The sequence below is a fragment of the Motacilla alba genome, chromosome 13 (assembly GCF_015832195.1).
Source record: "Motacilla alba alba isolate MOTALB_02 chromosome 13, Motacilla_alba_V1.0_pri, whole genome shotgun sequence".
Lineage (NCBI taxonomy): Eukaryota > Metazoa > Chordata > Aves > Passeriformes > Motacillidae > Motacilla > Motacilla alba.
This window is the reverse complement of record NC_052028.1, coordinates 14,984,414-15,006,816: the sequence shown is the minus strand read 5'-3', so window position 1 is coordinate 15,006,816 and position 22,403 is coordinate 14,984,414. Positions and strand designations below refer to the sequence as shown.

Sequence of the window (22,403 nt, the reverse complement as noted above, 5' to 3'; positions counted from 1 at the left end):
CTGCCCCCCCCGCCCCCCCATGCTCGCACAGCGGCGGAGCCGAGTCCGGGCAGGGCCTTTATTGACCGAGCGGCGCCCACCGGCACCGGCCGCATCAAGCCCAGTCCCGCGCTCCGGGGCTCTCCCGGCTCAGCAGCCGCACCAGCTTGGCCCGAAGGGTGCTGTGAGGCTTGTGCGCTGAGCGCCCTGACAGCGCCTCCTGCCCTCCGCGCCCCCAGCCCGCGGCCCGGGGGGTCGGTGCCATGGCGGCCCGGTTGTCATAGACGGGCCCCCCCTCACTGCTGTGGCCCTCGGGGGCCTGTCGGCACCCCAGCTCCCACTGCCCTTCCTCCTCCTCTTCCTGGGCCCCGGCTGGACGTGGTTCTGCAGTGAAGATGTTCTCGTAGAGATGCTCAGGGAGCGGCTTCCCCACGGCCCAGGGCTCCCCAGAGCCTGGCTGCCCTGACACAAAGAGGGGCTGCTGGCCCCGGGCGATGGAGGCGTAGACGATGGGGCATGAGGCCTCTGGCTCTGGTGGGGTGAAGCGGAGGAGGTTGGCAGGGGGGTGGGAGGCAGGCTGTGTGCCCCCCAGGGCTGGGCTGGGCTGGGGATCATCACTCCCGGGCCCCCAGGGCTGGGGCTCAAGGCCCTGTGTAAAGAGCTGGGGCTCTGAGACACAGAAGAGTCTGGGGTCCAGGGAGTCCTTGCCCTGCTGCTGGCTGGCAATGGCAGCAGCCACAGCCCGGCAGAGCTCGGGGGCCCGTGGCGTGCTGAAAGTGAAGGTGCCCTCGCCGGAGTCACTGCGGCGGCCGGCCTCGAAGGAGAAGACAGCCTGCAGGGTCAGAGGGGAGGGTGAGGGGCTGCCACCCACCCTGGGCAGGCAACAGCCCCAAGAAGGGAGTGGGCAACTCACCTGATCCTGGCCAAACTTGCGAAGGAAGGGGTAGGGCCAGGTGAGCAGGGGCTGGCGGGACTGGGGGTCCTTCAGCGTCAGGCTCTGGGGCAGGGCTGAGAGCAGGTAGTGCCCGTGCAGCCCGCAGCGGGTGGCTGCGTCTGTCTGCACCACCAGCACCAAGAATTCAGTCACTGTGGGAGCCAAATAAACCAGAGGTCAGCACTGCAGCACTGAACTGCAGCCCACCCCAGCCCTCTTCACCACCCCTGCACGTACGGTCCTGCCAGGACGAGTAGAGGGAGTTCTCCTCCATGGGGACAGCAGGGCTGGGCTGGGTCCTGGCACTACTCAGCACTGTCTCTTTTGCACCCTGAAATAAAAGGATGTGAATAAGGCCTGGGACGGGAAGGGGGGGAAGCACAAATCCCTTACCTGCTCTGGAGCTTCCCAGCCCACCCAAGTAGGGCTCTTGGCTCTGCCAGACCCCTTGGTACCTGGAAGGCCAGCTGGCAGAGCTGGGTGATCCATTCATCGCGCTGCTCAGCTGCCAGCACATAGCTCTTCTCCGTGGTGGTGAGGTAAAAGGCAGCAGTGGCTTTGGGGCAGCTCTCTGTGCCCGCCGGGCCCACGGAGACACAGTCAGAGAGGCGGATGACACGGCGGGCACTCCGCTGCAGGGACAGCTTCTCCGGGATGGTGCCGTCATCCCGCACATCGAACTTCTCCATGCGGGCCACGCCGGACGGGCTGGCAGCAAACAGCTGGGCTCGCATCTTCCTCCAGGACCTCTAATGCAGGGAAAGGGCAAAGGCGGGGAAAAAACGGGTCAGCAAAGAGCTGGCTGCTGCATCTGGCAGCACTGCCCTCCATACAGGGCACGAGGGGCACAGGGGAGTCCCAGCCCACACCCACCAGATGCTGTTGGAGGGCACAGAGAACAGGACCGGCACAGACCCCTGAGCTGTGGGGCAGGACAGGCCTGAAGCTGGGCTGAGGGGGGCCCTGCCCCGAGCGGGCTTGGCATGGCTCACTGGGTGAGTCACACTCACTGCCGGCTCCCTGAGCACCAGGTCCTGCTCTTTGTTCCCTGCTGCAAGTGCTGGCCTGCCGACCTGCAGCTGAGCTCTCAAGCTGTTCTCAGGACAGACCCTGATGCAAATTAAAGCCATTTTGAGCTGCAAAGGCTCCTGCTGGCAGCCTCACATCTGCTCAGCAGCCTGCTTCCTCCCAGGGGAGCCTCTGCAGCACCAGCACCTTCCCAGTCTGTCATGGGATAGCGGGGGCGCGTGCCACCACGTACCTCAAAAGTGCAGCAGAGCCTCCGCCCTGCAGGAACCAGATGCAGCCAAGCACCCAAAATACCCACCACCCACAGCCCACCTGCCTCCTCCATGGCAGGGCACCAGCTCTTGACACACAGGGCTGCCTGCTGTGCTTCCAGGGCTCGGTTCTTGTTCAGCAGGGAGGTCAGAGTACGATTGCAGCCCCACACATCCACTGAGACCCCCACAGGACATGGCCACCCTGCCATGGCGTGACCAGCGTGCCAGCAGGACCTACTTCACCAACACCCGACAGCTCCCAGGAGCTGGCCCGACCCCAGGTACTCTCACCGTGTCACCCATACCCTGCCCCGAGGGCTGCAGCACTCAGTGCCCCCCTCCAAGGGCACAGAGGAGCAGCCCAAGCCACAAGGGTGTCGCTGGATGGTGCTGGCCCCGCAGGGCTGGGCCGATGGGGGGCACAGGGACACGTCCCACGTGCTGGCCCAGGGCCCCGCTCACACGCTCACACACACAGACACGCTGCAGCTGCGCCATATTAACGCGTGTTTATTCTTCCATTGAGACTCACGCGGTGACCAAGCAAGAAGGACCCAACACACGGGCGAGCCAGAGTGGGTGCCCACACAGATGAGTCCCCTCAGCCCCACGGGAAAGCCCCACTTATGGAGCTGCTGAGCCCAGGGCTCCCCCAAGGGCAGCTCCAATGGGTCTGGCTCCAGTCGCCCCTTCCCAGGCTGCTGAGGGCCCAGCCCCAGGCCCGGCCTCATGACAAATCAGGGCAAACCCTCTACCAACCCAAAATCCACCCTTTACCTTTCCAAATTTGGTGTGCTGCACATAAAGGATCCCATCCTTCACTGGTCTCTCCATGGGCCCAGTTCACCCTGGCAGCCAGCGCAAGGGTAAGGGACTCGGGCTGCCCGCAGCAGAGAAAATGTGACTGCTGCAGTCGAAGGAAAGGCATGGGGCAGACTTCCGTCTCACAGAGACTTCCCCTTTTTGGGGTGTGGGATGGGGGGCAGAGACTGGGCCACAGGAGGTGTCCATGTGCCCGCCCTCCCCCTCACAGCAGGGCAGTGGGGCAGAACGCGGGGGCAGAGCACAGGAAGCACCTCGGGGAGCGCCTGACATGAGCACGGCGTGCTCCACCTCACCCTGGCTGCATCCTGCCAGCATGGCTGGGGAGCCAGAACAGCCACCCGAGAATGCACAAATCCAGGAGAGGGAGATGGGCCCAGAGAAACTGCGTGGATTTGTGAGGAGCAACACAAGACCCTGACCTCACCGCTGCAGGGGGCTGGCAGAGGCAGCAGACCAGTCACCCCACCTGGGGCTTTCTCTTGCCCCGAGGCACTGCTACCTGCTTGCCCAACACAGTGCTGATGTAACGGGCTGTTGCAGCACAGCTCCATACATTTCCTTCTGGGGCAGGAGCTTCAACGGGCCGAGCTGGCAACAGTCCCAGTGACCAAAATTCTGGAAAAGGCCCCACAGCAGTGCAAGACAGGCCCCTGGGCTGAAAGGAAACCCAAGCCCACCCAGAGGCAGCACACTCTCCAGGCTAGAAGTCCATAGAGCTGTGGGCCAGGTAGTCCTTGCGGCCGATGTTGCTGACTTGCTTGGTCTGCATGGCCTCCAGCTTGGGGCAGTCGGTGATGCGATGGCCCAGGCCACCACAGAAGGCACAGCCCCGCTCACCTGCAACGGGAGAGATGAAGTCAGGGCCAGGACAGCACAGTGCCATGCCAGGGCAGCACAGTGCCATGCCAGGGCAGCACAGTGCCACGCCAGGACAGTAGCCCACACCCCAGAGCAAAGGGGCTACACCAGTGTCTCTGCAGTGTTGTGGCTCTGGGAGCTGGAGGGTCCCATCTGGAGCCCAGGTTTTGCAGCAGCCCCATGGGGGTCCCTGTGTCAGCCTGGGGTGTCTCACCATTGATGTCCAGCATGGTCTCGTCCCCACAGTGCAGCACCTGGAGCACAGGTGGCACCTTCTGCTTCGCCTCCAGGAGCAGAGCCTTCAGGTCCATCAGCACCGACTCATCTGGGGGCAGAGACAGGTCAGGCAAAGCCATCCTGCTTGCTCAGAACACCCCCTTGGCACTGCCCAGCTGCCTCCTCCAGCCCCCAGCCCCGTGCCCTTCCTCACCACAGGCCTTGTTGATGAAGGTGGTGGCAATGCCAGTGTTGCCTGAACGGCCCGTGCGCCCGATGCGGTGAACTGTGGAAACAGGGACAGGATCAGCCCCGGGTGAGCCCAGTGTGACACACCATCCCTGTCCCAAGACACTGCAGAGACAGCACAGAGCCTTGCTGGCCTCGAGACCCCTCCACAAGGCCCAGTGCCTACCATAGTTCTCAATCTCCTCTGGCATGTCGTAGTTGATGACGTGCTGGATGGCTGGGAAGTCCAGGCCCTTGGAAGCGACGTCAGTGGCAACCAGGACATCCTTCTTCCCATCCCGGAAGGCCTCAATGGCTTTTGTCCGTTCTTCCTGATCTGCAAAGGCCCAGCAGAAAAGATCAGTGAGGGCAGAGCTCCCAGCCCTACCTACTGCAGCAAACACTGTGGCCTCAGAGTCAAGCATCGCTTCCTCGGGCAGCCTTTCTCCCAGAGAGGGAGCAGAGGGGCCTCCACATCCCACAGGGACCTGCACTGTGTTTATGCCTGCTGTGTACAACGTGGAGCTCACTCCTGACACTGCCACAGCCCTTCCTCACACCACCAACAGCTGCTCCAGGCTGGCACCTTCCATGGCCACACACATTCCTGGCAGGAGTGGGGTCCCACCAGGAGCCCAGGCCTCTCTGGGACCCTCACTGACCTTTCCCTCCATGGATGGCCACAGCTTCCACACCCTTGAGCAGCAGGTACTCGTGGATTGCATCGACATCTGCCTTCTTCTCTGCGAAGATCAGCACCTGCAGCAGCACAGGCATTGTACCAGAGCGTTTTCTGCAGGCTGGCACTGCTGGCACCAGCACAGCCCCTGGGGAAGCCCATTCCCTCTTGCTGAGCAGAGCACACAGCACTGCTGATCCTCAGCATGGTTCAGCCACATGCCCACTCTGCACAGGGGAGCCCTCCTCTCAACTCCTCCCATGCCCCAGCATGACCACATTGTCCCCAGCACACTCACAGGTGGAGGAGTCTTCTGCAGGCACTCCAGCAGGTACACCATCTTGGCCTCCTCTTTCACATACTCCACCTCCTAGGAACAAGCAGAGACACGGGTCAGGCAGCAGAGGAACTGCCACTGCTTGGTATCCCTTAGCTGGGAAGGAGGGCCATGAACCCCAGCTCCCTGGCAGAGAAAGGAATGAAGTGCCCTCATGAATGTTTCTGGCCTCCCACACAGGCACAAGGGAGCACCCAAACACCTCACCTGCACAACATCCAGGCTGGCAGCACCCGCTCGCCCAACGTTAATGGTGATGGGCTTCACCAGGGCACTCTTGGCAAAGTTCTGGATCTTCTTGGGCATCGTGGCACTGAAGAGGAGGGTTTGCCGCTGGCCCTGCGCAGGGAAGAAGCCTTTAGCACTCACCCGACCTGGCATATGCAGGACTGAGCCTCAGGGTGCTGCTGTCATGGCAGTTCAGTACCTTGAAGTAAGAGAAGATGGTACGGATGTCCCCCTCAAAGCCCATATCGATCATCCTGTCAGCCTCATCCAAGGCCAGGTACCTGCAGATGTCCAGGCTCACCATCTTCTTCTGCAGCAGGTCCATCAGGCGCCCAGGGGTCGCCACCATCATGTGCACCCCACTGCGGGGTGAGAGGAGGCTGCAGTCAGGCCCTTGGCATTCCTGCCCCACGCAGGACACCTCCCTGGCACACCATTTTCACCCCGACACTGTCCTGAAGCCAGGGTGCCGCTCCTTATCTCCCTGCCAGACAACAGAGCAGCTCCAGCCCCACGGACTCCCCCAGAAGGTCTTACTGTTTGATGGTCTCCATCTGCTCCTTGACAGACATGCCCCCGATGCAGAGGGCGCAGCGCAGCGGGGGCAGCCCATCCTCCTGCAGCAGGCGGCAGTAGTACTCCAGGATGCCGTGGGTCTGCCGGGCCAGCTCCCGCTGCGGAGACACAGCCAGCTCGTTCCCACACCTCTGTGCAGGCAGAATTTAGGATTGCCACTGCAAGTCAGTCACAGCCTCCTCCTGGCACTCACCGAGGGACAGATGATGAGTCCGTAGGGTCCCTCTCGCTTAGAGAACGGCAGCCTCTTCTCCTGCTCCAGGCAGAACATGATCACAGGGAGGGTGAACACTAAGGTCTTCCCAGAGCCAGTGAATGCAATGCCAATCATATCCCTTCCTGAGAGTCTGCCAGGGAAACGGGGCCGATGGAGACGAGGAACATCATGGAACAGCTCAAACCTCCAGGGCTGAGCAGGGTGACGGGGTGCATCTGTCACCAGGGAAGAGCACCCGGTCTGCACCCCTGAGTGGAACAACTGCTCACTACCCCGGGATGGGGACAGAGCACTCACATTGTGGGGATGCCTTGGATCTGTATGGGTGTTGGCTGCTGGATTCCTTTTTTCTTCAAGCCTCTCAGGATAGCTGTCAGAGAACAAGGGACAACACATGCTCGTGACCTGAACTATTTCCTCTCTTTTCCCACTAGGGTCCCAGCAGCAGCTCTCCCACCAGCGACAAACACTCCTCAGGCCAACAGCCAGGAAAAAGGTGAGATCCCTTCCAGGCTCCACTCCTGGCCTACCTGCTGGGAACTTCATCTCCTTGAAGCTCTTGATGGGGGGTGGGATGCCCTCCCCCTCCACCAGGATGTGGTACTTCTTGCGAACGCGGTCGTGCCGCGCCTCCGACATGCCCAGGATGTAGCGAGGGGCTCTCCAGCTGTGAAAGCAACAGAAGCAGGTCATGGTGCACAGAAAGGCCAGGGCTCCAGAACCAGCAGCTCCCATGGAGGAATTCAGGGCAATTCCCTGCTGGGCTCCAATATCCTCTGAGATAAAAGAGGCAGCCCCAAGGGGCTCCATGGAGTGAGTGAAGGAGCAGATCTGAGCCAGCTCCATGAATAACAGCTGAGAACAGCCTATGGATGGCAGATGGGACATGCCAAAAACGTCTGGACACACCTCAATCATCTCCCTGACACTGCCTCAGAATCACTGAAGTTGGAAAAGACCTCTGAGATCATTGAGCCCAATCTTTGATCAATCACCAGCCTCAAGCAGCACTGGCTCCAAAGGCTCCTCCAGACTCTTTCTCTGGCTTAGTGACCTCCCAGAACTGAAGATCAACCCTCAGGCCTTCTAGTTTAACATAAATGTCCTTTACCAAGAGTTATTGTACACAAAACAACACCCAATGTGACTGAACAGCGTTTGATTTTACAGATGATGACACAAACCCAGTCACTCGGGCAAGAGGCTGCAGAGCTGCACTGCTCCTGCAAGACTCTGTGGGTTTTAGTTCTCTCCAGCCATGACAAAGTGATGTTTTCAGAAGGACAACTTGTGAGCTGTGCTGTGGAACTTACCTGGTTTTGATTGGGTCATCATAGGTGATGCCCTTGGCCATCTCCTTCACCGACATCAGAGCTGCAGGAACAAAGATCATCAGCCACATCAACCTCACTGGGCAAACAGTCTGGGAGATCGTGTCTGGAGACAGAAGAGGAGAAGCAGCAGCACAGACAGCCCCTCTGGCACAGGAACAGCCAGTGCTGCTGTGCCCAGAGCCCTGTGACAGCCACGTCTCAGCGAAGGCAGGCAGTGCCAGCTGAGAGCACCCACTGTCATCTCCAGCCTCACCCCCGAGGATGAGCATTCCCAAGGCAGGGAGCAGCTTTCCTGCTGCCCTGGGAGCTCTGGGGGCAGATGTGAGACACAGAGCTCCCACTCACCTCGGCCCTCTGCCACGCTCTCCAGGATCTTCTCCTCCTCCTTCAGCTGCTTCTCCTTGGCTGACTCCTTCCGGGCTGGGGGAGAGCCAAGAAACGATGCTTGGTTTGCTGTCCCCTGAAAGCCACCCAGGGCCGCCACCAGCTCCTCCCTCACCTTCCGCCTTCTCTTTGAGGTGCTGGTGCTGGTCCAGCAGACTGATGTTGGACTGGGGTCCCAGCGGGATGTCATCCTCGTCCCCGCGCTGCTCGCTCCCGCTGTCCCGCTGCTCCTCCTCGGACACCACCTTCCGCCGCATCTGCAGCAGCTTCTGCAGCTGGAAGGACGGGGATGGGGGCGGAGTGAGCGGCCTGGCGGCGGGAGGGCCGCTCGGAGCTCTCAGCGGGCAGCCCCGTTCCCCCATTACCATCTGCTGCTTGCGCTGCTTGACGGGCACGTAGGGCACGTAGTCCTCATCATCCTCTCCGGACAGGTCGGACGTGTCCGCCGGCTCCTCGCGCTGCCTCTGTGGGGAGACACGCGGTGAGGGGAGCCCGAGGCGGCACTGGGAGCGCGGAGCGGGCGGTATCGGGGGCCGGGCCCACTCCCACCTTCCGCTCCGCCACGGCCTCCATAGCTCCTTCCCGGAAGAGAGCCCGGAAGTTACGTCATCGCGCACGGCGCCATCGCCTAGCAACGCGCAGGGGGCGCCACTGGGCGGGAGCTGCGACTCGGCACGACGGGTCGCCGCGGCGGCCAAACTCGCGCGGAATGAGTTTTATATCTCTTCTTTCCCGCCCCCCCGAGTTCTCCGGCGCGGCAGAAAGCAGCAGACACCGGGGTTTAAATAAAATAAAAAATTAAAAAGTTCTTTATTGGGTCCAGCACGGTCCTTCCCCGCGGCACGGGGAGCCGCGTGCCCGCGGAGAGGGGGACGGGACGGCCGGGATCACCCCGCGGGGAGGGGCAGGAGGATGGAGGGAGCCCCGGGGGTCCCCGCGGGGCAGGAGAGCACCGGGGCCCCCCGCGAAGGAGGGGACCCCACCAAGGTGAGGCGGGGGGCACAGTGAGGAGAGGCGAGCGGCCGTGGGTGGGTGGGGGTGGCCCCTCCGCACCTCACTGGGCTGCGCTGGAAGTGGTTTTCTTCAGGGTGAAGTTGGTCCAGTTCACGGCCACCTTCTGCCGCGTCTGCTTGGCCGAGTCTAGGCAGAACCTGGCAGGGAGAGGACAGCCCCGGTGAGCCCCCAGCCCATCGGGACCCCCAGCCAGCTCCCAGCCCCTTCATGCCTCCAGCCCTGCCGGCAGAGCTCAGCCCCGCACGGTTCTCTCCTCACCTTTTGAAATACTCCACTTCTCTGTCAGTCTCGTCCATCTCTGCCCCGTCCAGGTCCTTGGGCAGGAACACATCATCTGGGAAAGCAGAGCAGAGGGTCAGCGCTGCAGGGCAGGGAGAGGCTGCCGGCTGGGCAAGGGGCCACCGGGAGGGTGGTGGTGCACAGCGGCGCTCCCAGCACTCACCAATCGAGGTATTGGATTTCTCCACTTTGTTTCGGCTCTTCCTGCTCTTGCCCTTGGGCTGGGGGGAGCCCCCCAGGGCAAGGTGGGTGGCCAGGGCAGGTGGCTGCTGCGGCGCCGGCTCTGGCAGCTCCGCTTTGCCCTCTCCTCTCCGGCCTTTCCACTCGCTGGCTCTCTCCTTCTCCACCCTGGCGGCACCACCGCAGCCCCAAGGCTGCCCCTTGCCGCTCTCCCCGGGCTCGGCACAGCCGCTCGCCCGCGGTGGCTCCGGGGCGCTGGCCTTGGAAGGGTGCTTGGTTCCCAGCACCTGCCCCTTCACACCAGGGCTCTCCAGCCGGGCCTGGCCGCCGGGCACGGGCGTGCTGCCCTCCCCTTTCTTTGCCTGCCCGTTCTGCCGCTTGTTCTTCCTCTGCCGGCTCCCCGCGGGCAGCGACTCCGGTGGCTCCGGCCCCTTGGGCTGCGGCCCCTCCTTGGGCTCCGGGCTCAGCCCGTTGGCGTCCACGGCCGAGTCCGCGGCCTTGGACTGCACCCAGATCATGCGGGACAGGCTGGGCACGGCGCTGAGGCGTTTCACCACGCCGTTCTCGGCCGGCGGGGGCTCCCCGGGCCCCTCGCCCCATCGGGGGCCCGGCTCACCCCGCAGCAGCGTGTGGCTCTTGGCAGGGCCCAGGCTGAGCGGGGCCAGCGCCAGGTCTATGTCCTGCAGGTCAGAAGACCCGTTGAGGTTGGAGAGCAGGTTCTTCTGCTCTAGGACAGCTGCCTTCTTGGGGAAGTCATTGACATCCAGGTTGAGGTCGTAGACGCTGAAGCTGGCCCGGATGGAGTCCTTGATGGTGTTCTTGATCTCCTGCAGCCGGCTGCTGAGGAAGCTGTTCACCCGCTCCAGCTCCAGCTCTGGCCACTCCAGCAGCTTCTCCTCGGCCGGCTCCCTGGCCTGGCTGGCTGCAGGGGCACGCTCTGCCCGCTTCTGGGCCTCTGCCTCCAGCTGGGCTTTCTCCTTCTCCTGCAACACAGGTGCCATGAGGATCATTGGGCTGGGCCACAGAACCACAGGTGCAGGACACAGAGCTTTGCTCCAGCTTCACCTGACAGCAAACTCAAGGGCAGCTGCTCAGCACAGCTATACCTCATCTTCCACAACCCCTAAACTGTCCCATTTCCCCCACGGGCACTGCAACAGCTGGACACTGCACACCTGACACTGCTCTGGGCACCAGCCACTTAGGAGAGCCATGATGGCGCCGCCTCTCCCTACCAGAGATGCACAGTGTCAGAATGTGGCATGGAGCAGACTGGAGAGTGCAGCCCAAGGCACCCAGCAGAGCTGGGCAACCCTCTGCAGGAGCAGAGGCAGGGGGAGTCCTACACGGGGACAGGAACTGCTGCCACCTTGGGTGAGAGTGACACAGAATTCAAGAACCCAAACGGATGCAAGGAAGAGAAGGAAAAGCCCTGCCAGCAGCACAGCCCTGCCTGGCCCTCCTCCTGCAGCCCCAGCCCCTGCCCAGCTTCACCTTCTTCTTCTGCTTATGCCGTGCTCGCTTGGCTGCCTTGGCACTGTTCAAGGGCTTGGGCTCTGTGCTGTTGATGTAGTCCAGCAGCTCGTCCACATTGCGGTGGTCCACAGCGGGCTCTCCTGAGCTGCTGTTGTGCCCTAGTTTCTGCGGCAGCTCCTCTTTTCTCTTGGTGAGGCGAGAACGCAACTTCTCTCGGATCTCAGCGTAGTTGCGGCTCGTGGGAGCAGCCGGGGGCTGTGGAAGGCAAGTGTTGTCAGCCAGACACCAGCCAGCATGAGGGGCAGGCAGCCCCAGCTCCCCCAACAGCCCCCCGTGACCTTCCAGCCACTCCCTTCCCCGCAGTCTCAGCAAGACAAGTCAGCACAGCCCTGCTGAGCTCTTCCACCGGGAAGCCACAGGGCTTGGCCGGCTGCTCCGAGCCCTGGGGCTGGGCAGGTGGCTGCGAGTCGGGAGCAAGGGACCAGCAGGCAGGGTAGAAAGGAAATGGGGGCTGTACGTGCCTGCAGGGAACAGCTGCGGCCAGACCTGCCCACCTCCCACTCTGGGCACAGGGACTGAGTGATGTCTCCCCACCAAAGCAAGGACCAGGGGGGGCTGCAGACCAGCCCCTCACTCACCGCGTTGTGGCCGAAGAACTCACAGTAGCAGCAGTCACAGAACTTCCCATCTTTCTGGTTGGTGGAGGAGGAGGTGCAGGAACTGCGCTCGGAGCTGCTGTCCTCATCCTCCCCGAGCCCCTCGTCTGCCTCGCAGGGCTGCGGCGGGTGGCAGCCGGTACCGTTTGGGAATTTGTGCCCTTTGCAAGAGGGGTCCCTGAGGAGAAGGGGAGAAGGGCGAGAGCTGAGCAGGCCCCAGCGTATCTCAAAAATCGCCCCATGCTATGCATGTAGGAACAGCCCTCCTGGGGAAGCTTGTGCCCAAGCAGGATTTGCAGAACAAACCCCCTCCCCTGCATTCTCCTCTTCTGGGGAAGATGCCCAAGGAGCCCACAGGAGCAGCAATGTGTCTCTCCCAGCCCTCAGGGCCTCTGGCCAGAAGGAGGCTGGTGCAGCAGAGCCCTCGCCCTGGGCTGGGAGCAGGGCAGGGCACGGTACTCACTGGGAGTATTGGGCAGCACAGGTGAGGAACACTGGGACTGTGCAGCTGCCAGACATCCCCGAATGAGGCAGGCCCAGCTCACGAGGGCACAGGCTACCCAGCTCAGAGACAGGGAGGCACAGCCCACAGCATCATTCCTCAAGATCCAGCTCAGCACCTGACTGGCTCTCCACAGAGAGAGCTAATTAGCAGAGAGGAACCAATGTACTCTCTTCCAGGGCACAGGCAGCCCAAAGAGGGCCAGAGGAACAGGTGAGCAGAACAAGTCCACAGGCTTCATCTTCTCGAGGACCTTTGCTCAGTGCCACAGCTGCCTGACAGGTCTCACTGACATAGATCTTGTTGGCCAACCGCAGGCTGATCAGGGTGTTCCTTTGGGTCTTTTAGCTGGAGGAGAAGCACAGCCTCTTCTGCACCACAGAACCAAAGGACAACCGCAGGAGGAACACGCACTGGGAGAGAAAGAGCTTCACCTCCGTTCTGCAGCAGTGGAACTGGCCCACAAAGACAGCAGCTTCCTGCACCACCATGCCAGGGCAGTCAGTCCCTCCACAGGGACAAGTGCATCCATGGTCAGGGATGGGAGAAAAGGCACGTGGCCCCACAAGGAGAGGCCGGAAGTAGACAGGGCTCCCCTACTCACCTGTTGGTGCTGGGCAGCTGGTGCGAGGCAGGAGGAGGGATGAGTGAAGTGCTGCAGTGCCCGTTGCAGGGATGAGCACAGCCCGACAGTGGCGGCGGCATCTTCAGCAGCGGCACGTTGGCGGGGGGCAGGTGAGGGCTCTTGCACGGCCCTGGGCTGTGCGAGGCCGCGCTGGCCGGAGGGGACTCGGACGCCGGCTTGGGAGCCACCGCCTGCGCGCTGGGAGCAGGGAAGAGCGCGGCCTGCGAGGAGGTGCCCAGCGGGATGTGCGGAGAGGAGCTGAAGGGCCCCGCATGGGGAGGCGTCTGCTTGGAGGGGATCAGTGCCGGGGGCTGCGAGGGGAGGCCGGTGGGACTGTTGGGAGGAGCAGTGAGGTCGGAGTGCTGATGATGCTCTGAGGAGTGGAAGGCCTCACCTGCAGAGAGGCAGGAGCAGAGACAGTCAGACACTGGCTGTGCTGCACGGACCAAGGCCATGCTCAGAGCCACCCACCACCTTTGCAAAAGCTGTTTCTCCTCCCAGACATCAGGGTGCTTGGGATAGAAGCCATCCCTGCTCACAGTCACTGTGCCCCCCCCCCCCCCCACAGGATCCAGCCCTGCCCCATGGAGAACAGGGCAAGAGGAAAGGCTCTGGAGCAGCAGGCTGGGAGCCTGCGGCCGGTGCTGTCCCTGGGCACATACCTGGCGGGGTGGCCCTCCGGCACAAGCTTTTGAACTGCTTCGGCAGTGTCTTGCAGAAGTCGAGTGAGGTAGGCAGAGGCGAGCCCGGTGTGGCGTTGCTGGAGGTGGCAGAGGCCGTGTGGCTGTAGGGACAGGCCTTCAGCCCCGGCGCCATGGCCGACACCTGGCTGGCGCACTCCGTAGACAGAGCGAGGCCGGGGTGCTTGTCGCCTGGAAGGAAAGCAGAGCTGGGGCTGAATCCCAGCACCATCTGCCTTTTTCAAAAGGGCCCAATATGCTGCTGGTACTGAGATTCAGAGGCCCAGCCTGCCCACACTTGCCCACAAGGAAACCACCTAAGCCAAGAACTGGGCAGAAAGCTCTGCTTAACCCCACAGCCAGCTTCAGCTCACCTAGTGCAGCTGGGGGAGTCCCAAGGGGGCTGCCCTGAACGGTCCCGTTGGTGTGCTGCGAATTCCAGAGGCCCGAGAGCTTGTGAGCAGACAAAAACGAGCTGGGGTCCCAGTCCCCTGAGTTCCCGTGGCACGAGGAGGAAGAAGACGAGGAGGAGGAGGAAGAGGAGTGTGAGCCACCCCCACAAGACTGCGACTTGCAGGATGTGTGGGATAACGAGACCTATCAAAGGAAACACAGAATGAAGCGGCTGAGGGGATACCCTTGGCCCCCAGGTGCCAGCACTAAGGCTCCCTCCGTTGCAGCAGGGCTTGCGCTCACTTTCATCACTGTCTTGGCAGTGACAAACATCCCCTCCATCCAACACCAACACAGCCTGGCTCACAGAGGCTGGGCCATGCCACACACCTGTGCTGTGTCCCTGTGCTGGTCCCACTCACACCAGGGCAGGGTTAAATAAAGCCAGGCAGGAGCCAGCTCCTGTACCCGAGCCCCACGCACAGGCAGGCACTTGCCCTGGCAGCCACTGCCTCTCTCTGCGTCATGAAGGGAGCAGCCCTGGGGCCGGGGGATGCGGCACAACGTGCAGCAGAGGAAAGCAGTGGCACTGCCAGCCTTGCCAGCCCGGCAGCTCCAAGCCATGGCAAGCTGCTGGATGAGCCTCCACAGCACCACACACTGCTCCAACAGGGCCGGCCCCTGCTGAGCCAGAGGCAGCCCTAGCAGGGAAGTGAAGGCTGGGATGTCTGGGACACTCAGCTCAGAGTGAGGATGGGACCCACAGACCCAGTCAGTGCCACAGGGCGGTCAGTGCCCTGTTCCTACAGCCACAGCCCTGGCGTTCAAACCCCAGCAGCGTAAGCGCATACCGCCAGGGCCTGCTCCTGCACCGCCCGCCGCTCTTCCTCTTCCACGCTCTTCCGGCAGCTCTGGCAGATCCACAGTGGCATTTCTCCCAGGAGGTTCTGCACGAGCGTTGGCACGAAGTCGGGTGGCAGCCTCTCGCCCGGGGAAACCAGCCCATTGTGGGACGGCCCTCCCCAGTCCTTGCGCTCCCGGTGGCAGAGCAGGCAGCAGGTCTGCACGGACTGGTTGGCGGTGGGCAGCACCTGAGGAAGGACACACAGACTGTGAGTCACCCAGGTGTGATCCGGCGCAGATGTGGGGCAGATGAGACAGTGAAGGAGACCTCAGGACGCTGACACCAAACCAAGGAAAATCTTACAGGCTACATGTGGTATTGCACCTTCTCCCACTGGAGCAGAGCAGCCTCAGGCTGACCAGCTGCTGCCAACCTGCCATGTGCCAGCTTGGGAGTGTTTGGACTTCTGGGAAGATCACAGCATGCCAAAGAGCCAGCCTTGCCACCAAGCAAGGCTGGGAAGCCATCAGCAACTCCCCTCCCACCATCACCTCTGGTACAGTGAGACTGAGGATACTTGCATGGCAAAGCAAGACCCACAGAAATCCCACACACGGATATGAAGGGTGGGTCTGACAGCCTCACCTCTCCCTCCTCGCCCATCAAAGATGCCCCCACTGTGTCACCCAAGAGCCCCGAGCCCTCACTCCCGCCTCTTTGTTCTGCACAGCCAGCGGTGCTGATGCGCCAGGGTGGGGTGCAGCCCCCCGTGCTGCTTCACGCTCTCCCTGCACAGGCACAGCCAGGTTGGGGCTTCCCTGCAGGAGCCGAGCCGCATCCCTCGGGCTCGCTGGAGCCCTGACAGCCGTGACGAGCCCGGCGTGGCGCGGGCGAGGGGGCCCCCATTGTCTGCCGGCGCAGTGGGGCCCTGCCACAATGAGCCGTGCACTGAACCGCTGCTGCCAAACAGATGGCGTCTGCAGGCTCAAGGTGAAGCAAAGGTCAGAGGCCAAGGAGAGCAGAGTGGGGGCACAGCCCCCCTGCCCACCCACGGCGAGGGGGGAGCAACCGGGCCACCCCGTGTCCCAGCTGACACAGCTACCATGGCGGGTGACACCGCGGCTGGTGACACCACGGCCGTCCCCAATCCACCCAGCACATCCCCGCCCGGCGCCCACCCCCGCCTCCCTGCCCACAGCCCGGAGCAGGTGGCGGCAGCCAGGTGTGTCCAGCAGGGAGAAGCGCGCCGAGCGAGGATGCTGGAGCCACCTGCCATCGCCCAGCGGCGGGGCTGTGAGGGCTGTGAGGGCTGCGCGGGGCTGGGCCCTCCCGCGGGGCGCTCTGGGAACGCTCCGAGTCCCATCCGCAGGGATGCTCCGAGCCGGGGGTCGGGGCGGGGATGGGGCACGGCCCGGGGGAAATGGGGCGCAAGGGGCAGGGCCCCATCCCCGCCCAGGCTGAACCGCCCTCGGAGCCAGCCCCGTGCCCGCCGCAGCGCTACCCCGGTACCTGCGCGCTGCCTCTGCCCGACTCCCCGCCGCTGCCCGCCGCCGCCGCCACCTCAGGCGGGGCGGGCGGTTCCGGTGGTGGCGGCGGCGGGGGAGGCCCGACGTCGGGACCCGCCATCCTGTCACGGCGAGGCCCGGAGCCACCTGCCGCCGCTGCCGTCGCCGTTGCCGCCGTTGCCGCCTTGTTCCGCCGGCGAGTCATGGCGAGCCCGCCGCAGCCAGGACAACAGCCAATATGGCGGCGCGGCCCGTCCGGCCCCTGCCCGCGGGAAGGAGGGAGGGAGGGGGGGGGAACGCTCGGCGAGGTGAAGCCGCCGCCGCCATCTTGGGAGAGGGCAGCGCGGCGCCCCCTGGCGGGCAGGGGGAGTGGCGGCAGCGCCGCGGGTTCGAATCCGCCCCCGGGGCTCCCTAAAGGCGCCGGGGCCCCAGTCGGGATCCGGGGCGCATCGCGATCGCATCCCCGGCTGGATCATCACAGGGCAGCTCCTCGGGTTTCAACTGGAAGAGAGCAGGGTTGGATTAGATATTAGGAAAAAAGTCTTCCCTGTGAGGGTGGGGAGGCAGCCAGGGTGCCCAGGGAGGTGCGGCTGCCCCATCCCTGGAGGTGTTCAAGGCCAGGGTGGATGGGGTTTGGAGCGACCTGGGATAGTGGAAGGTGTCCCTGTGAGTGGCAGTGGAACGAGATGATCTTTCAGGTCACTTCCAAATTTCTCTATGATTCTGCGATTCCTGGCCCTGCACAGGACAAGCCCAAGAATCTCACGCTGTGCCTGACAGCATTGTCCAAATGCTCCGGGAGCTCTGTCAGCCTTGGGGCCATGATCACTTCCCTGGGGAGCTTGTTCAGTGCCTGACCACCCTCTGGGCAGAGAACCTTTTCCTAATATCCAATCGAAACTTCCCCTGCCACAGCTCTAGCCATTCCCTCGGGTCCTGTTACTACCACGGAGAGCAGAGGTTGGAGCTGCCCTCGGCTGCCCCCCCTGAAGAAGCTGCAGCCCATAATGAGGTCTCTCCTCAGTCTCCTCTTTCCCAGAATGAACACACCAAGGGACTTCAGCAGCTTTTCACATGACTTCCCCTCTAGACTCTTTGCAGCCTCCTTTGGACACTCTCTAACAGCTTTATTCTTCTTTATTGTGGTGCCCAGATCCGTGGGGACCTGTGGGACAAGCAGGGCTCCAGTCTCACTGTGTCCTCAGGGATCCCCATCCACAGGAACCACGACATGGTTCCCGAAAACCTCTGAAACCATGGATTCTGAAAACAGAGGCGGAGTCTGTGGGGTACACAGGGAGCCCCAACACCGGGGCCAGTCCCACACCTGCACCCGTCCAGCACAGCCAGGGCACAGCCGTGACTCAGGGACTTTCTGAAGCCGAGGACGTGCCACTGCCGTGTTTGTTCAACCATCCTCCACGGATTCTTTACCCATGATTCCAGCCCATTAGGCTTTCAGCCACCTGAATTATCGGCACCCACATCCTGTGGCCAGCAGTGCCAGGTCTGGAGCAAACACGTCCTTTGGCACAGCCAGGATGGTTTGCTGTGGCCAACACCCCGAGTACTCCCCCCGGCACCTCTTCTTGGCCACTTGATTCCTCTTTGTCCCACCGAGGGGCCACTTTACCCCCTTCCCGCTGCATTCCCCGCTCCGCACCCCGTGCCCTGCGCAGAAACCTGCGGGCGCTCCTCCCGGGGCTCCCCATCCCTGCGGGAATGCTCGGCGGGCTCTGGGAAGCGCTGGGGTGTCCCTGTCCCCGGATTGTCGGGCTGCGGGGAGAGAGGAACCGGGGGAGGATAGCCGGGCACGCAGTCGGGAATTTGAGACGGGAACTAAGACCGGGAAGGAAAGCCGGCGGTGCAACCCATCCCGCCCCACGGCAGACGCACCCTCACCCTTCCCATCACAGAGAACCGGTCCGTCGAGGAGCGGACGGGTCGTCCCGGTGCCGGGACTGGGCGGACACCGCTCCGGTCCGCCCCCCGGGCGGTGCCCGGTGCCGACCCGCCCCGTCGGCGAGCGGCGGGCGCGGGGAGCCGGGCGGCGGCAGAGCTGCGGGACGCGCCATGCTGCCCGCTGCCCTCCGCCGATGGCTCCGCCGACCCAAGGTGAGACCGGGGGGGGTCAAACCGGGCCGCCCTCCCTGCGCCCGGGACCGGCGGAGCCCCCGGACCATCCCGTCGGGGCGATCCAGGAGCTGCGGCGGTCCCGGGAGCGGTGGGGACGACCGGGATCCCTCGTGGTGGAGCGGGAGGAGGAAGCGGGGGGACTCCGGAGGACCTTTCCCGGTGTTTACAGCCACGCACGGATCGGTGCCAAAGCTGCCGGGATGCGGCTGAGCTTGTTCATCCTGCTCTGCCCTCGGGGAAACTGAGGCACGGGTGGGTGGGGAGGGCGGCGCTCCCCGGGAGGAGCCAAAGCTGCCGTGGGAGGTCCCACGTACCTGCCCGAGTAGGTGTTCGTGGATCCGTGGGGTCCGATCCCTCCCGCGCCTGTGGGAACGGGAGGTTTGGGATCCCGCTGGAGCAGCACAGGCAGATGCGGGGTGCCCCCACCATCGCCCCTCTGCTCTTCCCGCAGCGCTCCGACCCACGCCTGCTCTCCCAGTTCTTCTTTGCCGACGAGAGGGTGACACGGGTGGTGGCCGAGATCAACGGGCTGGATGCCGAGCTGGACCCGCAGCAGTACCTGGTGCTCCTCAACCAGCTCCACGTCAGCCAGGTACGGGGCCAGCCCGGATCCCGCTGCGACTCGGTCCCCCGGGAGGCCGCGGGTGACACCCCTGCTGTCCCCAGGCTCACCTGCTGGCCGTCCTGGAGCGGATCATGGAGGAGTGCATCCCCACGCAGCGGCACAGCCGTGACTACCTGGTCAAGTTCCCCGAGGAGCTCTTGGTGGACAACTTGGGGAACCACATGCTGTTTGCTGCCGAGGTGAGCCCGGGCGATGGACACCCCCCGTGAGCTGACCCTGGGGCCGGGCATTGCCTGGGTGCTGGCTGCTGACAGTCCCTATCCCGGCAGTGTCTCCTGGCTGGGACTTTCCTGGAGATGGAAGAGTCAGATGGGGCACAGCTGCGGCCCCAGGCCAGGAATCTGCTGTGCAGCCTGGAGCTGGTCCGGACTGTGCTGCGGGAGCAAAGCCTGAGCCAGCCCAGCTCCTACCCAGAGCCTGTCCGGGCTGTGCTCATCCAATTCGACCGGCTCTTTGCAGAGTTTGAGCTGAGGTGAGGGGCAGGGTTAGGGTGCTGGGGTCGTGGGGGGCTGTGCCAGGACTGTAGGGGCCTCACAGTCTCCCCATCTCTGCAGCTACGTGTCCTCGCTGGTGGCAGTGAAGTCTCCTGACGAGATCTACAGGCAGCAGGAGATCATCGTGCTCTTCTGTGAGACAGTGGAGAGGTGAGTGAGGGCACTGTGTGGCAGGTGGGGCTGCAGGGACTCCAGCCCCCAGGATGGGCAGCATCCCTAGGCTCAGATCCACTGTAAGGCTCCGTGTGTCCCCAGAGCCCTGCACCTGGGCTACCTGACCCAGGAGATGATTGATGGCTATGAACCACTGCTGATGTTCACCATCCCTCGCCTGGCCATTATCAGGTGGGTGCAGCCCCTGGAGAAGGGGTATGTTCCCTGCCCTGTACCAGCCCCTTCTCCTCACGGGGACTTGGGGTCCCAGGCAGCCCCTGACATGAGCTGGGTCTGTCTCCTCGCAGCGGTCTCCTCATCTACCCCGAGGGACCCCTCAGCCTGGAGCGGAGCCCTGAGGAGATGTCCCGGGTCTTCAGCCCCTTCTACAACCTCCTGAGGAAGATCAGGTGGGCAGTGAGGGGCGCTGGGCAGGGCTGTGGGGCAGCAGTGGGGCCCTGACATGGGGCTGATGCCAACCCCTCCCCGCAGGGACCTGTTGTGGGTGCTGTCAGCAGAGGAGCTCTGCCTGCTGGAGAGGAGCCTGTGCACAGCCGAACAGGAGGAGCCCTGCAGTCCAGATGCTCCCCCAGCCTGGGGGGCAGCTGTGCCCAGTGTGGACCCTCCTGCTCCCTGCAGTCTTCTGGAGGTTCCCAATACCACCCAGCCGCTCCCCACCTGCACGACACGACTGGCACCCCCCAGTGCCGTGGACGACCTGGGCACCGACTGGCAGCAGGGGTGTGCAGTGGGCAGGGAACAGGGCCAAGACGGCAAATCCCTGTCCACTGGGCCAGGGCTATCTCATACCATCCCTGGTGTCATGGTCACCTCCCCCCTGCGCAGACCCCAGCCCCTTGGGAGTGGCCCAGGGATGGGGGTCAATGCCACGCCAGGTGCCCGCTGCTCCGAGCTGCGCTCCCGCTACAGCAGCACCAAGGACATGCTGCACACCCTCTTCGTCTGCATCTCGGGTGAGTGACCCCCAAGCCAACTTCCCAGCACCCTGATCCCCCCAGCAGCCTGATCCCCCCAGCAGCCTGACCCCCCACCCTCCTGCTGCAGGGGTGGCTGATCAGCTCCAGACCAACTTTGCCGGTGACATGCGAAGCATCTTGAAAACGGTCTTCAAGATCGTGTGCTCGCAGGCGGAGCCCTCGGAGGAGCAGAGTTACAGCGGTGAGTAATCCCCAGGGACATGTGGGACTCTCCTCTCTGCCCTGCCCATCGCCCATCCCTGCTGAGACAAGGCCACACCCTAGTTGGGAAAAACGTGGCCATCGTGCCTGCCAGCTCCAGCTTGGCTGGACCACAACCCTTGTCCCCACAGAAGAGAAAGATGGTGACTCCTGCGTGACAGATGCCCCTCGTGTGGCTGACTGCCCACTGTGCTCCAGCCCTGCAGAGGCTGCCAGGCTCCGGCGGGCAGGTGAGGGGCTGCCCTGGTGCTGTGCCTCTGGGGCAGGGTGTGAGGGGAGCCTTAGGGGGTCTGGCTGTGAGGGGAGCCAGGCTGAGGGGTTTTTACCGACGTGTTCTGCCCAGCAGGTGCCCGTCACCTGCCCGAGTGGGTGCCGGACAGCACGTGCAGCCAGTGCTCTGCCTGCCGCTCGCCCTTCACCCTGCTGCGCCGCCGGCACCACTGCCGCAGCTGTGGCAAGGTAGGACGGGGTTGGGATGGGGGACGTGGGGTTCCCCGAGGAGCCCAGCTCTGCTCAGCCCCTCTCTGGCCTCTCGGCAGATCTTCTGTGCCCGCTGCTCACCGAACACCGCAGTGCTGCCCTACTATGGCCAGAGCAAACCCGTGCGTGTCTGCACCCACTGCTACACCACGCACCTCCCGCCCGCATCCCGCTGTGCCCGGAGCCAGTGAGAGAGAGCCCCTCTGCCAGATCTGCATCGCAGGAGGCCGCACAGCTGCGTGCCCAGGGCCGCTCCGGGGCTGCCGGGCAGCACCTGGGCGCCGTGACTCTCCCCAGAGCTTGGTGGGCATGGCGGCAGGACCCCCCCACCTGGTGTTCGGCTTCCCCCCGATGCACAGGGGCAGGACCCCACACACGGTGGCAGCCCATGCGGGGTGATGGTGGCGCAGGACCGCCTCTCCTGGTGCACCGTGGCCTGCTCGGCTTTGGGTGAGCTGCCTGCTGCCGCCGTGCACCTGCCCCCCGGCTGGAAATGTGCTTCGTGGTGGTTTTTTTTCAGGTGAACTTTGGCTGCTGTTGGGCCAGGGGCAGAGTCTCCCCCCGGGGCCTGGCCTGGGAAGGTGCAAACAGCCCTCACATGACAGCGGGTGCCCCGGGGCCGCCCGTGCCGTGCCGTGCCGTGCCGTGCTGTGCCGTGCCCGGCAGCTGGGGCCCGGCACTCCCCTTCCCTCCCTATCGCCTGCACCCGCTGGATTTTAATAAAGAGATAAACCCGTCTGTCTGGGCCGTGCGGGGCTGGGCCGCGGCGATCCCCGGCGCGCCGGTGGGCGCGGCCGGCGCGGGGACACGCGTGGACCGGGGGCAGGGGGCCGGGGCAGCAGGGCGTGCGCGCTCCCGCGCGGGCGGACACGAGCGCGCCGCGCCCCGCGCGTCACCGGGCGCGCACGTGGGCGGGCGCGCCTCTCCCGGGGGCGTGGCCGGAGGGAGGCGTGGCCCTGCGTAACAATCGCCTAAACAGCGGCAGGGGCGTGGCCTGGAGGCGGGAGGGGCGTGGCCCGCGCCGTCCCCTCCCGCCGATTCAAATTTGAAGCACGCGCTTTCCCGCCTGAATTTGTTTGCCCGC

At 63.9% G+C, this 22,403-nt stretch overlaps 4 protein-coding genes across 4 annotated transcripts; 1 reads left to right on the top strand and 3 right to left on the bottom strand.

Moving 5' to 3' along the window:
- Positions 1–75: 75 nt before the first annotated feature.
- On the bottom strand, positions 76–3,112 carry DOK3 (docking protein 3). The gene is made up of 5 exons (XM_038150101.1): positions 2,974–3,112; positions 1,369–1,662; positions 1,151–1,244; positions 893–1,065; positions 76–811 (listed from the first exon to the last, which is right to left on the bottom strand). Exons 1-5 carry the CDS (start codon positions 3,028–3,030, stop codon positions 95–97), a joined length of 1,335 nt encoding a protein of 444 aa, XP_038006029.1. The 5' UTR covers positions 3,031–3,112; the 3' UTR covers positions 76–94.
- Positions 2,691–8,688, bottom strand: DDX41 (DEAD-box helicase 41). Its single transcript, XM_038150085.1, has 17 exons — positions 8,628–8,688; positions 8,444–8,542; positions 8,194–8,353; positions 8,040–8,114; positions 7,674–7,734; positions 6,891–7,027; positions 6,658–6,730; positions 6,337–6,490; positions 6,105–6,241; positions 5,767–5,929; positions 5,547–5,678; positions 5,301–5,372; positions 4,986–5,082; positions 4,511–4,660; positions 4,310–4,381; positions 4,094–4,204; positions 2,691–3,858 (listed from the first exon to the last, which is right to left on the bottom strand). The coding sequence occupies exons 1-17, from the start codon at positions 8,649–8,651 to the stop codon at positions 3,722–3,724; spliced, it is 1,854 nt and encodes a 617-aa protein (XP_038006013.1). The 5' UTR covers positions 8,652–8,688; the 3' UTR covers positions 2,691–3,721.
- Positions 8,689–9,091: 403 nt separating this feature from the next.
- Positions 9,092–16,510, bottom strand: FAM193B (family with sequence similarity 193 member B). The gene is made up of 10 exons (XM_038150084.1): positions 16,237–16,510; positions 14,735–14,974; positions 13,865–14,087; positions 13,473–13,682; positions 12,790–13,204; positions 11,666–11,861; positions 11,046–11,282; positions 9,535–10,534; positions 9,351–9,426; positions 9,092–9,229 (listed from the first exon to the last, which is right to left on the bottom strand). Exons 1-10 carry the CDS (start codon positions 16,435–16,437, stop codon positions 9,133–9,135), a joined length of 2,895 nt encoding a protein of 964 aa, XP_038006012.1. The 5' UTR covers positions 16,438–16,510; the 3' UTR covers positions 9,092–9,132.
- A 444-nt stretch (positions 16,511–16,954) lies between these two features.
- Positions 16,955–22,294, top strand: LOC119706430 (lateral signaling target protein 2 homolog). Its single transcript, XM_038150132.1, has 12 exons — positions 16,955–18,347; positions 18,820–18,960; positions 19,035–19,172; positions 19,263–19,465; positions 19,548–19,637; positions 19,743–19,832; positions 19,949–20,050; positions 20,133–20,614; positions 20,706–20,819; positions 20,971–21,069; positions 21,186–21,298; positions 21,379–22,294. The coding sequence occupies exons 1-12, from the start codon at positions 17,955–17,957 to the stop codon at positions 21,508–21,510; spliced, it is 2,097 nt and encodes a 698-aa protein (XP_038006060.1). The 5' UTR covers positions 16,955–17,954; the 3' UTR covers positions 21,511–22,294.
- The last annotated feature ends 109 nt before the right edge of the window (positions 22,295–22,403 follow it).

Excerpts from the sequence above, each read along its gene's own strand:
- DOK3 (XM_038150101.1), bottom strand. The coding sequence starts at position 3,030 with ATGGAGAGACCAGTGAAGGATGGGATCCTTTATGTGCAGCACACCAAA. Across the intron at positions 1,663-2,973 it reads AGCACACCAAATTTGGAAAG|AGGTCCTGGAGGAAGATGCG; the intron begins GTAAAGGGTGGA and ends TCCCTGCATTAG. Across the intron at positions 812-892 it reads GCAAGTTTGGCCAGGATCAG|GCTGTCTTCTCCTTCGAGGC; the intron begins GTGAGTTGCCCA and ends CTGACCCTGCAG.
- DDX41 (XM_038150085.1), bottom strand. The coding sequence starts at position 8,651 with ATGGAGGCCGTGGCGGAGCGGAAG. Across the intron at positions 8,354-8,443 it reads AGCAGCGCAAGCAGCAGATG|CTGCAGAAGCTGCTGCAGAT; the intron begins GTAATGGGGGAA and ends CCGTCCTTCCAG. Across the intron at positions 6,731-6,890 it reads GGAGATGAAGTTCCCAGCAG|CTATCCTGAGAGGCTTGAAG; the intron begins GTAGGCCAGGAG and ends GTTCTCTGACAG.
- FAM193B (XM_038150084.1), bottom strand. The coding sequence starts at position 16,437 with ATGACTCGCCGGCGGAACAAGGCGGCAACGGCGGCAACGGCGACGGCA. Across the intron at positions 13,683-13,864 it reads GACTCCCCCAGCTGCACTAG|GCGACAAGCACCCCGGCCTC; the intron begins GTGAGCTGAAGC and ends CTTTCCTTCCAG. Across the intron at positions 11,283-11,665 it reads AGTTCTTCGGCCACAACGCG|CCCCCGGCTGCTCCCACGAG; the intron begins GTGAGTGAGGGG and ends TGCCTTCCACAG.
- LOC119706430 (XM_038150132.1), top strand. The coding sequence starts at position 17,955 with ATGCTCGGCGGGCTCTGGGAAGCGCTGGGGTGTCCCTGTCCCCGGATT. Across the intron at positions 18,961-19,034 it reads ACCAGCTCCACGTCAGCCAG|GCTCACCTGCTGGCCGTCCT; the intron begins GTACGGGGCCAG and ends TGCTGTCCCCAG. Across the intron at positions 19,833-19,948 it reads CCTCGCCTGGCCATTATCAG|CGGTCTCCTCATCTACCCCG; the intron begins GTGGGTGCAGCC and ends GTCTCCTCGCAG.